The 13,131-nt window shown below is 41.2% G+C and overlaps 1 protein-coding gene across 4 annotated transcripts in view; it reads left to right on the top strand.

Moving 5' to 3' along the window:
* Positions 1-13,131, top strand: part of uggt2 (UDP-glucose glycoprotein glucosyltransferase 2) — a 35,126-nt gene that overhangs the window by 15,162 nt on the left and 6,833 nt on the right. For 3 of the 4 annotated variants that reach the window (XM_018673553.2, XM_051071170.1, XM_018673557.2), the window contains exons 23-33: positions 84-215; positions 868-998; positions 1,629-1,724; positions 1,919-2,021; positions 2,858-2,937; positions 4,588-4,777; positions 4,868-5,026; positions 5,239-5,324; positions 7,614-7,698; positions 7,869-7,951; positions 8,274-8,297. In XM_018673553.2, coding sequence (XP_018529069.1) covers positions 84-215; positions 868-998; positions 1,629-1,724; positions 1,919-2,021; positions 2,858-2,937; positions 4,588-4,777; positions 4,868-5,026; positions 5,239-5,324; positions 7,614-7,698; positions 7,869-7,951; positions 8,274-8,297 — 1,169 coding nt within the window. The remainder of the gene's footprint in view (positions 1-83; positions 216-867; positions 999-1,628; positions 1,725-1,918; positions 2,022-2,857; positions 2,938-4,587; positions 4,778-4,867; positions 5,027-5,238; positions 5,325-7,613; positions 7,699-7,868; positions 7,952-8,273; positions 8,298-13,131) is intronic. The other variant, XM_018673556.2, reaches the window with a different exon arrangement.

Here is a 13,131-nt window from a genome sequence, read left to right as displayed (position 1 = left end):
CACAGATTCTTCAGAAATGTGTGCGTCAACAATACAATCAGATTATCTAATATCCTAAACAAACTTTTGTTATTCTGCTGCAGGGCATGGATGTTGATGCCTTTGAGAAAAAGTTCAACACACTTGAAGTGGATTTTATCCGCAGTCAGCAGCTGTTCTGTCGAGATGTCCTGAAACTGAGTCCTGGAGAGCGGGCAGTGATCAGCAATGGCAGGGTGAGTGGACTTCAACTCTAATGCAGTTCACTTATGCTCATTTGTGGTTACTTCAGAATACTGATTGTCATGTTTTGCATAGAGATTGGAAAAGAACTGCATGTATTATTAGTGAGGAAAAGCATTGGTTAAATGTTGCTGGTATTGTTTGCTACAGTGGAGTAGGTCCTCTAAACTGCTGCACTTCTGAGATTTGTCCCTCTAGTGTTTTCAGAGTGCGTCCTTAGTACTGTCAAATCAGCATGATGTCTGTTTCTCAAAAGTCACAGGTGGCTCAAATGGCACAGTGTGTGTGTATGTGTGTTTGTGTGAGTGTCTGTGTATCTGCTGACTTTATGTGGTGCACAAAGCTGATGACTGATGTCTCAGCAACAGCGATGCTGACAGTTACGGATGAAGAGGCCAGCCTCTGAGATGGCAGTAACAATTAATATCATTTTACATTCCTCCGCTGCAGTGGCAGGGCTCTACTCCCAAAATAGAAAGGAGGAAAACACATCACTGAATACCATGACTTTAAGTGGATAAAACACTCTGTTACAATCACATTACATTTAACACCCCCCTGGCAAGTAGTAAATAATACATGCTGAGATAAAAAAAAAAAAATTGGAAAAGTCGTGCTCTGACAGTATTCTTTTCTCCATGTTAGATCCTTGGTCCATTTGAGGAGAAGGAAGAATTCACTGTGGAGGATTTCCATTTGCTGGAGAAGATTACACTGAGTGGCTCTGCAGAGAAAGTCAAAGCCAGAGTTAAACAGATGGGGATGAAACCAAAGCAGTATGTTTGTATTTGTTTTAACCTGACGCAGTATGTTCCTCTTTGTCCCTTTAACTGTCTTTCATAGGACATTTATGCATCCTTTGAACCTCTCCCTCTATGTATTATGTTTGTTTGGAAGGATCTATAAAGAAGGAGTCCTCTTAAATCCTCTTACTGTGGCTGCAGAGAGTATTCAGACCCTTTGTTGTGGTGCTTCAGAATGTAGCCAGGTGCATCCTGTTTGCTTTAATTTTCCTTGGGATGTGTCCAGATCTTGAGTCCACCTGTGGTAGAATGAATTGATTGGATGTATTTTAGAAAGGCACACACTTGTGTATATAAGGTTCCACAACTGCATGCCAGGACAAAAAACAAGCCATGAAGTCCTATCTATTAACAATTAAATCTAAAACACAATGCAGTTTAGAAAAAGTGAATATCTTCTTAGGCCACTGTATGTTATATAAAAAACAAACATGAATGCAATGAAGACGGTACCATATTCTCAGTTTGAAGGTAGCCTGCATTCCTTTATGAGGCTACCTTGTTAACAGCTTGATATTCCATTATGTGAGCTGTGTTACATCTCTTCTAACATGTATCATTAATAAATGATGGACTGACCCTGCTAAACCTCTTCTCCCTCAGTGCCAGTGACTTAGTCATGAAAGTTGATGCCCTCTTAACTGCAGCTCCCAAAGGAGAGGTCAGGAGGGATGTCCACTTCATCAAAGACAACCACAGGTGGGCAAGTTTTTTTTTCCTGTTTGCTGTCCCTGCACTCTCACTCTCCTTTTGTTATAATGGATCTGAAAATTGCTACGCCATCATTTCAAGCAGTGCAGAAAGGCGAATCTTTTGATTTGCAGTTCTGCTGAATAAGTGTTGTATAACCTTGTGTTGCTGAATTCACTTTGGTGTGCTGGTCTCCTCCTCAGTGTTCTCCATCTCTCCCCTCGTGAAAATGAAGTGTTCTATGATGTGGTGGCCATTGTTGACCCCCTCAGTAGGGAGGCACAGAAGATGTCCTCTCTACTAATTGTAAGCTGTATTCTACTCTCTCATACCTCTCCTCCTCTCTGTTGATATTTTATACAGAGAGGACACCCTAAAATCACTTGAACTGAAAGGGAGAGTACAGAAACACAAGACTTAGCTAAATGCAAAAGTTCAGATAGAATTAGTCCTGTTTTTCCACATTCTCATATCGATATGATCAAATATTTCATGCTTGTTTTCCTTTATGTACCTTCCTTTATTCTGAAAGATACTGTACCTCCCTTTGTTGATGGTATGACTTATGCATTCTTTACATGCTAAAATAAGTATATGGTACTTACTTTTTGTTTGACCAGATAAGGTTATTGTGAAACATTTTCTTAGTGGGCTTAATCTCACTGAATCCCACTAGCTGTCTGCAGCATCTTGCTGGAGGCTTGCCTTGGTGAAGAATTTGACTTGGAAGTATATGAAAATATGACTCACCATGCCTTTACAGACAGCCAGTGAGACGGCCACCTTCAGTTGTTTGCAGAGTACACTTTTCAGTAGTCTGCTGCAGCACACAGTAGAAAGTATGATGCCAACAAATCAACATCACAGCTGGTTTTAAGGCAACTGTGCCTGTAACCACTGGCTCATTATTTTTTTGACTGCTGTTATGCCATGAAAGATGTTATGTAAGAATGTCTCTGCTTTGCCATTTGAGAACCCTTTTCAACTGAGTAAAGTAACAGTAATGGGCAGTGAAACTATAAACTGCCTTCAGTCCTTTTGTTAAGCGAATGTCTCGTGTGTGTGCTCTACTGGTGGCCTCTCTGCTGGTATCTACTTTGCTCATGATTCCTAGCTGAGTCTCTTCTCTGTGACTCCTGCAGGTGCTCGGTCAAGTGGTCAATGTGAGGCTGCAGGTGTTTATGAATTGCAGGGCCAAGTTGTCCGAGATGCCCCTCAAGAGGTAAGCTCCAGCTCCAACAGTAATTAAATTTCTTTTCCTGTTTGGCTTGTTTGTGTATCCTCTGACCAGTACAGACTTAGCATCTCTGCCTCACTCCTTCCCTTTGTAAGATTATACTGCACAGATGCAATCTGCTTAATAACACCACCTTATTGCTTTGGGCCTCCCCTCACATCTCTGGGTAAATTGCTTACAGCTTGCACTGTTGCAGCTTAAGCCATGCAGCAAAAACAACTAAACAAAAAACACACATAACTGTAACATTATGTAATTTAGGGTATTTTTTCTTTTAATTTGTTCCATAACAGGAAAGATTTGTAGTGGTAATAAAGTTTAAAAAAAGTACCAAAGAAGTACCAAAGTACCAAATTGCAGAAAATTTACCCTCACATTGGAGGGAGGAATTACAGTATAACCTTTATTAATCTCTGTTAGAAATCATCGGGAAAAGAATTGATGGAAATAACTCTTTCCCCACAAATCACTCACACAAGCTCCCCTTTTCCCCAAGCCCATCGCTCTTCCTGTCTCCCTAAGTGACAATTGCCTGTAATTGACACAAAAGGCTACATGATATTTTCACAGTGCAGACACATTTCATATTATCGACCTTTGTAAATGAAATGTATTGTGTTGCTGGTTTATCTCTTAAAGCATTGTCCTGATATACAGCCACTGAAGATGTGAGTACCAGACAAAGCCAGAAATCTGAACATCTAACCAGCCCTGTGAAAATGTCTTCTACTTTGGGGAATTAATACCCTTTAAAATGACAAAAAAGTCATTAAAAAAGCAAGCAGGCAAACAAACATTGTGGCTAGAAAAATGCAGCAAGAGAGCATCTTCACACCTCATATTTTTCTCACTTTTCTTCTCATGGAGAATTGGTCATCTCACAAAATAGACCCAATTGAATGAAAACAGTGTGTTTTCCCCTGGTGCATTAGGTTATTCCTCTTACAACAACCTTTCTCTCCCATCTCACCCTGGAATCAACGGCCCCTCTTTAACCACTCTGCTCTGGTACACAGAAACATGGCTGCTGTGGTGGGGATTTAGTTTTGAGAAATTTTTCTGTGAATAAAGAATGTGTTGATGTACCTTAGAGGATAAAAAGGCATTCTAAATAAAAAGAATTAGCATTGGTAATGGTTATCATCTGCCATGTTATCTACACTCATTAGGACTCTTCGGTGTCAGAGGGTGCACTGAAGAAAAGCAATTAGCATAAAGATTAGTCCAGAGCTGGCCTCTGCGACAACTCTGGGTAATAATGGCAAAAGGGAACAATTCTGTTGCACAGACTGCTGCACATCTTTCTGTTATTGGCTGAGCAGGAACACTGGCAGTAATAGTATTAGATACCTCACTTTGAAGAGATTGTATATACCCAACTGTCACAATAGAGTCCATCTATCCTGTCCTAGAAAGGAGACTATTGCACAACATGTCATCATTTTAGTGCTCGCTGAAGAGCACAGTGCGCTTGTTGGATGGAATTGTTGTCTCAGGCTGATGGCAAAAAGTCCTGCAACATATCTGCCATTACTCGGTTTTCAGTTCTCTACTGTGTTGTAAGATACCATGTTAATTTGCAGGTAATTGGCGAGCACTTGAATTTTGATCATCTCTGTTTGTCTGTCCTCGTAGCTTTTATCGCTTTGTCCTTGAGTCTGACGTGGCTTTCTTGGCCAACGACACAGTGTCTCCAGGACCGGTTGCCCGCTTCATGGAGCTCCCAGAATCTCCACTCCTCACCCTTAATATGATCACACCAGAGAGCTGGATGGTGCAGGCAGTGCGCAGTCCCCATGACTTGGATAATATCCACCTGCAGGAGGTATCCTTATCCTTATCCTCATTACTACCCATCCATCTTATCATTTTCTCTTGTTAACTAGGGTTGTTATACTTGCATGATCTACTCCAGGTGAGCGGGGTTGTGACGGCGGAGTATGAACTGGAGCACCTTTTGCTGGAGGGCCACTGTTTTGACCTGTCGACTGGTCAGCCTCCTCGTGGACTGCAGTTTACCCTGGGCATGAGTCGAGACCCGCTCATGTATGACACTATTGTCATGGCTAACCTGGTCAGCAGCCTCTCTCTTCTATACCAAGTTACCAAGCCAGTTTTTTTGCGCTGTGTTAGATAGACACAGACAACACAGATATCATAGTAGTTAATTGTAGTAGTAAAGAACCAATTTGGAACAGAAAGTGTCTGGTGCCAGGGTTGAGAAAAGAAGTGTGAATTGTATTCTAACCATAAATACTTAGACTCTCACTTTTTAAACCACAACAGGGATATTTCCAGCTGAAAGCCAATCCCGGTGCCTGGATCCTAAGATTACGTAAAGGGAGATCAGAGGATATCTATCAGGTTCTTACGTGAGTATTAACCAGTGTCTGTAGACTATTTTTAATGCACCTGTAGTCTTTCCTATCCTATCCCCCTACATATATTGAAACGTTAGATAATGATGGTAATTAGGTGACTTCACCAGTAGCTCGGCATCAAGGTTGTTCTCATCTACCCCTCCATTTCAAACTGGTAGCTATGAAACCCATCACTATGGTAACATGGAGAGCTGCTGACACTGTAGCAGCTCAAGGTTTTGATGAGTGCAGGGAGTTCTGCTCAGCACAGAGGGGAGAGAGACAGGTAGGAGGAAAGGGGTGCTATTAAAGAGAAGACAGAGTAGAGGGATGATTCAGCTGGTCACCTGCCGTGCCATCCACCTCAAACTGCATAGTGTGTTTTAGTTAGGACAGCGTAGGTGTCAAAGGCTGCATGTACCAGACAGCATGCGTTGGCGATGTCTAATTTCCCTGGATGAATAGAAACACTATTGTGCTTTGGTTGGTTTGATACATTTTCTGAAAAATGCAATTTTCCATGCCTTTGACGCTGTGGCACTCTCTACTTTGTTGTAAAACAAATCAAATTATCATTTTTTTTTCAAAGGAGTTTGTACCTTTATCATATCATTTCTATGTAACATAACAAATAACTATAATCCCTCTCATTCAAATTGCGATAATCCCAACCATGTTAGTGAATCTACATAGGCAGCTGTAGTGCACCATACTAGATGTCCCTACAATCATTGATATTGTGCTCTCTGGCTATCCTCACATAAGATTTAGGACACATACAGCCCTCGGTTCCCCTGGAATCATATCAGACAACCAAGATTTATTCCCCAATCCTCCAGGTGAAGCTAAGAGGTGATGTCATTTTTCACCTTGGCAGTGTCATTATTCTTGTGGTTAGCGGCACTCTGCTCTGGTTAGGTGGCCGATCAGAGCCTATTGGGAGTGTCTGTGCTCTCCAGTCCCAGAGCTTGCATTTTCCTCTTGCACCCTGTGCTGCTACTGTGTCTCGCCCTGACAGCGATGAATGAGCTGGCCAGCTCTCTGCTCCTCAGAGCAGGGATACAGATTGATCTCTGGTGCTTTCTAACACAAGCCCTAAAGGCTGAGTTGCCACAGTGACAGCAGAGGGGGCAAAGCACAAGCAGCACTTGAGCATAGAGGGGATGCACTTTGGGCCAAATGAGGAGGGGGCATTTATCATAGTGATAAGGTTAGTTTTTTGCCTTTAGTAAGAATTGGGGTCGTAATGGCTTGCAGTGCATCATAGCCTATTGCTCATCTCTGCCTGAAGTTTGCTCTCAAGTGTTTGACCACCAGACCCTGCAGATTCTGCCTGCCAGCACACATTTGCCCCTGGACAAATCTGTCCTAATACAATTACAGTGAAAGGCCAGTGTTACGCACTCAATACTGTACAGACTCTCTCATTAAATCTACCAGCATATACAGCATGGCTGGGAAGTAGTGGTGGATAAAATAATGGTAAGGTGATTCCTAATGATGATGGAGGATAATGAATATGGTCAGAGTGTGACCCTGGCAGCTGTCCCAGTATCCGCTTTTAAGTGTGTGCTCTCACTCTCTGTCAGTGGTCTGTCCATTAGCTGCTGTTGTCTCCCTCACAGAACAGTCTGTTCTATGTATTTTTCTTGTACTCTTGCCATGGCTAAAGCATGTGAGCCAACCTCAGTCACTGACACAAATGATAAAATTCTCTTAAATGGTGGATTCAAGCACGCTATTAGCATGCAAATCTAAGTTGCACTGATTGATTGAGTACTTTTTTTACTGAACAGATGTTCATTAAATAAGCATTTTAATATGCGGTAATAGCCACTGGCCTAAAGGTAGCTAGTCAGCTATATCACATTTAGCTACTTAAAATCTCACATGCAGTTGTCAGCATTAGTTGGTTTTAGATGCTAAATGATGTCAGTCCTTAACTTGTAGACTTCACATATCAGTGCAGATTTCTTTACATCATATCTCTGTGCGTCTGCCAGCTCACCTGTCAATCAAACACATACATTGGTCTGCCAACTCAGATGGCTCAGAGGCTTTAAAGGAGCATTTCTGATATTTCCAAAGATCTTTTTCTCTTTCTGTCGTTGATTTAAAAAAAAGTAATATCATTAAATTTATTGATTACTGTAGGGGATAACTTTTGTGGTTTCAGTTGGACTTTATGATACAAAAGGGTTTTTTGATAACCTTTATTATTGAATGTTGCATGATGTGTGATAGTACTGGTTCTGTGATCATAGGGCTGAATTATTTTTCATTCTTTATCCATTTTTTCAGGCACGATGGAACCGATTCCCCTGCAGATGCTGGTGATGTTATAGTTGTGCTGAACAGTTTCCACAGTAAGATCATCAAAGTCAGAGTGAGTGTGTTTATTAGATATATTTACAATAAATGCTTCGTAGGACATAACATTATTGAACTTAAGCTGAAATGCTTCTCTGTAGTGTGCATTTGAGGATGTTGAAATTATTTTAGAGTCTGTGATAAAAAAACAGTGAGAGCATTATTGTGTCTCCTTTTATATTATAGGTGCAGAAAAAGGCAGATAAAATCAATGAAGATCTTTTAAGTGAAGCTAGTGAAAGCAAAGGCATATGGGACTCCATTGCAAGGTGGGTAGTCTTTTCTCACATACAGCTGAAATTTGGTTGGTTTAAGTGGGTTTAAAATCCTCCTGCAGCTGACTGGCAGTAACAACTGTGAGCTCATTGATTGGTGAGTTTGTTGATGTTCCTTCTGTTTGTCAATTATACACTGCGGTTTTAGGAGATCTTATTCCTCCCCTGGATCCAGACTGCAATATTATGCTGTAAGATCTAGTCTTGCAAAAAATATGTGCTTCTGTAGGTATGTGTGTGTGTGCATTTGTGTGTTTCCCCCAACACTACTTAACCGTGTGATCCTGTCTCCTCACTTAATGCTTGCTGTATGAAGTGTTTGGAGCACTTTTGAGAAAAGGTAGGCAGTGTTGCTGCAACCCATTTAACACCTAAAACTTCTTTGTCATACTCATTAGCATGCAGTGTTTATTGGTTGCGTTCAACGGCTGTGCTACTCTCAGTTTTGTAATGAATCAGAATGACTTAATATTATTTTCTAACAGGATATGCTAATCTTGTAGAGCTGACATTTACATTTTCATGTTTTCTTTTGCATATATTCATTTATTTGTGTGGTCATTTTTAGAATATTATCAATTCTACAGGTTGGTGTTGAAACTTATATATATATGTGTGTGTGTGTGTGTGTTGAGTGCGTAAACAATACACATAAACATAATGTCGTGTGGATACAATCATACATAAACTGTGGTTTGAAATTGTAAGGAGAATTCAAATATTTTGTTGTGAACTGTGCTCTTGGATTTGTCATCAGCTGTGATGTGTTACCGATCAGCCTGCAGGTAAAGGTGGCAGCTTTAGTTCTTGGCATGTGGATTGCAACCTGTCTAGTGAAGGGAGCCTGAACAAAGACAGAGGGTAGACCAGTGCCGGGTAGACCAGCACCAGTTTGATAAGTCTTTTCTTGTTTCGACACAGAGCACAAGCTCTGGAACCATCCAGTTTTCCCTGGAGAACAGGGAGAACACATGTATAAGGTCTGTGCCTATTTGTTGAATAGCAATTTAGAGTACTTTGCCTTTTCTGAGTCTCTATTGAGGGCCCTGGAGAGGGCACCAGGGAGGGACTCCAGAGTTCTGCTCAAGAACAGCAAGCACCCTGCACTGGCTTGAATGAGAGGCACAACCTGCCTGATATGAAGCTGTGTTGCTTTGTTACTGAACTTGTGTGCCAAGCATGGATGGATGCATAAATATACCTGATATCAAAGAAACCTCAGACCGAAGATTGATAATTAACTTAAATTGGCAACTGCTGCCTTATGTCTCGAACACTCACTAAAATGAAGAGAGGACATCAGCAGTGCAGGAAGCTGTGAAGTTAAATGAGAATTCTGCAAACTGATTGCTTAACCTCACAGTCAGTAGGAGCAGTACAGACTCGTCAGACTAGTCATGGAACTGTGAACCAGCTGTTTACTCTCCTAAAACCCTGTCAGTATTGGAGGGAGTGTTTGGGAGTATGTTGCTGTTGCTATGAGCCATCCAGTCCTTGTGTAATTGGAGTAAGAGCTGTGTCTTTATTCACAGCAAAAGATCAAGCACATTCTTGGTGGGCTTTCCCTCAGGGATGGACTGAGGAGCTTGCAGTAGATTCACAGCTCCTTCATGTTGAAGGACGCTAATTCAGGTGGTTTGGCTGTTTGATCAGGATGCTTCCTGGACACATCCTGTAGAGTTATTCTAGGCTTGTCCAACTGGGAGGATACCCCAAGGCAGACCAAGAACAGGCTGAAGAGATTACAAATTCCTTCTGGCCTTGGCATCTGCTAATTAGGAGCTCAAGGATGTCGCCGGGGAGAACACTATTTAGGCTACCCTGTATAGCCTGCCTCTGCCTTGATGGATGGGTGGATGGATAGATGAATAGATTTATAATTGAATGTAATCTTAAGACCATTTCCCATGATATGCTTCTATTTGAGTAATAAAAATACTCATAACATTAAAAGTTTAAACAAAAGGTTGAATAGGATGGTTTCAAGAGACATAATTGCTCCTTAAGTGCCTGTAATGCATGAATCTAAAATTAACCTAAATTTGACTGCATTAGGAGAGAGGAGAGTACTCTCTTCTGGCATGATTCCAGTGTATCCTCCTTTCAAAACAAAAGTTCATAAATCTTAAAACTTTGAAGCCACTCACCATGTTGAGCAAAAAACTGTAACTATATATGCTACACTGTGCTTGAACACTCCTTGTCCAACTGGTCCAGTGTAAATAAAGATGCACTGGAGCGTCTAAGCTCAACATCCTTCTCCCTTCCATTAACAGTGAATGAAGGCAGCTCAACTCATGTCTGGAATGATGACTAATTAAAAGACAGACTGGAAGGAAGCATTGTTGAAAACCACCCAATGTAGTTTAGTCTGAGTAACAGATGATACAAAATGTTGAACAATATTTGAGTGTTTGACAGTTAAACCCTCACAAGAAAATATTTGTTTTCCCATTAACAGAACAGACTGGTTTTCCACACGACTCTGAATGATAGTTCCAGAAAAATACATATTGAAATGACTGCACAACATGATACTAAAGCAGGGTTTGTAAAAGTAAAAGGGTTTGAATATTTCAGCACAGGCATTGTGTGGACCTTAACCTGTGGTCTTACAAAATATTGTTGGTTGGACAATAAAGATGTCTTTATACACATTACTTAATTTATCACCTTTGCACCGGGTGTGAGAGATCATCAGTGGCTATGTTACCTTAGGGAGTTTGGCTTTAGGTGAAGGGAGTGGTAAAAGGTACATCTCACCAAGTAGTGATAGCACCTTCAGTGGAGAGTTTTAGATGGGGTCTTGGCCATTAATGTGTTTTTTCCAAGCTGAATGCAGAAAATAGGAAGGAGTGCTCCATAACATACAGTATATTTGCCATGTGTGTAATATTTGAGATTTGTGGAAAGATTAGAGTGGTTTGTCTTTGGCTTTGTATACACTGTGGCTCAATGTGGGCAAAAGCAGAAAGTGTGAAGATTAACTGGACCACAGAGTAATAAGTTGTTGTGATGAGGATGCTGCTTATGGTGGAGAAACTAGTTGCGGTTTCATCTGTCATGATGTGCTGCGTGGGTAAAATGTATATCGGTGCATTGGTAGTTCTTCATGATTAAAAACTCTGCCTCTGAAATATAAACCAACAAAAAGTTCAACCATGTAGGACTGGGAAAATATTTTGCCATCACTTTCCATCATTTGTGATTAAACTGACCAAAATCTCATATGTTCTCAGTGGAGTTATCCTTACTTACCTGTTCAGACAACTTCTGTTTTTATTACTTTACACTTACAATTGGAAGCCTTGGACCAGATGTGTACCTAGTCCTTGTCCCCTTGCTTTGTTAATGTTTGGGTGTTTTTCAGGATACGAGTTTTAGACCATTCATTAGATCAAACAGCATGACATCTCAGAATGGAAAAGATGGGAAAATAAGGTGCACATTAGAGTGATATGTACTATGCATCGGCTGTCTGTCCTTATGGCTTTTTCGTCTACTCTGTGGCTTGTGACTTGATGTCGATTTCTTGATAGTCTCCACACAGATGTTAGAGAACAATCCTGCTCAGTCCACAGAGTTGGAAGGAAAAACATAAGTAGAGTTTTGTCCAGTTAGTGCTGTCCACTGCTCAGGATTTATTCAGAACTCTGTGGATCCTGAGGTCTAGATTATCTTGGGTGAGTCAGCCAAACAGGCTCTCACCTGACCCTCTAAAGCTGCTTATCTGTGGGGCCCCCCAATGTTGTGCTGGAGGTCCTTTATAATGGCTGGCTTAGTCATGGCAGACAGTCGGTATCCACAGACCGCACAGATGTATGGTGGCTCCCCAGAAGCCAAGTGGTCACTGAGAGAGCACCCATGCGTTGATTTTTAGGAGGATCTTTTGGTAAAGGACAGGGAGGAAAATGCACCAAATGTTTTCAGAAGGACAGACATTAACATTGACATTATGACTGAGTTTGTGTAGTATGGTTGTGACTTGCTTACCAGTCAGACTTTTGCGTGTGTGTCAGAGAGTTGGTTTTAGAGGACAGGACAGAGACAAACATTATGCTCCCACCCCTCCCTTCACACCTCCCTCTCAGTCACTGGTGTCTTCCTGGAGCCTCGGGGCCATGGCAGTGGTTGTGATTGAATGTAGGAGAGACACTCCTTCCCTCATCAGCAGTCTGTTTCAGACAAGGACACACACTTTGACTGCAGACACATCTACCCTCCAGCACAAGTCCTGATTTCTGTCCGCTAAATGTGCCTTGCATCATGAGCCACTGCTCTTTAATAGCGGTGGGGGTATGTTGGTGTGTTCACAAGCATGTAGATTGCCCTCTGGATTTTTCTGTTGTCTGTGCTGTCATCTCAACTTAAAAACATTTTAGCTCATCAATTCTTTTAATTAATTAATAGTTTAATTCCATCTGAAAGGTAAAGAACTGACTTGATGGGCACTGTCTTTATGTGGGCACACTGTGTTTTGCACCATTTTTTTCCTGAAGCACAGAGAGCCCTTTTCCTTGCTTGGTGGTTTGGTATTTAGGTAGCTTGGCATACACCACAGACGGAGGCGAGGGTCTATGATTGACCACATTTCAGGCTGTCTACCTCCCATCTGTTTGGACAGTTTGGACCACAGCAAATATTTCTATGCTACTGTCATTCCTTTAAGTAGTGAAGGCACACAAACTTCTTCTTCCTATTCAAAAAATTATAATAATTGTTTATACATTTCCTGGCAGTCTGCTCATAAGTTAATTGACAAGTCATTGCAGAACTATTTTATGCAGTGCAAATGAACAGGGCTGGAGATGTTAACACCCCCGGGACAAATTGAAGTTTATTCAGTTCCCTGCAGACATCTTAAACTTCTCTCTCAGGACCATCCATTTTCACAAGTTTTCTCTCTTTTCATCCCCAAAAGGGCTTGTCAAAATGGTGCCTGAGGCATTGCTTTTTTAAAAGAATTATTTATTAATTTCTTTTAATAATTTTTTCATGCATTTTATTTGATGGTTTAAGTGGAAATGGACAGGTAATGGGAGGAAAGAGAGCAGAGGAATGACATGCGGCAGGCGATCTTGCATTTGTGCCAGTGTATTAATGTGTTAGAGAAGTCCTGATTATGCCACTATGTAAAGGCTATTTTCATTAGTTTTCCGGTAGCTAACTTTTTC

Source organism: Lates calcarifer, linkage group LG1 (genome assembly GCF_001640805.2).
Source record: "Lates calcarifer isolate ASB-BC8 linkage group LG1, TLL_Latcal_v3, whole genome shotgun sequence".
Lineage (NCBI taxonomy): Eukaryota > Metazoa > Chordata > Actinopteri > Centropomidae > Lates > Lates calcarifer.
This window is presented reverse-complemented; position numbering and strand designations above follow the sequence as displayed.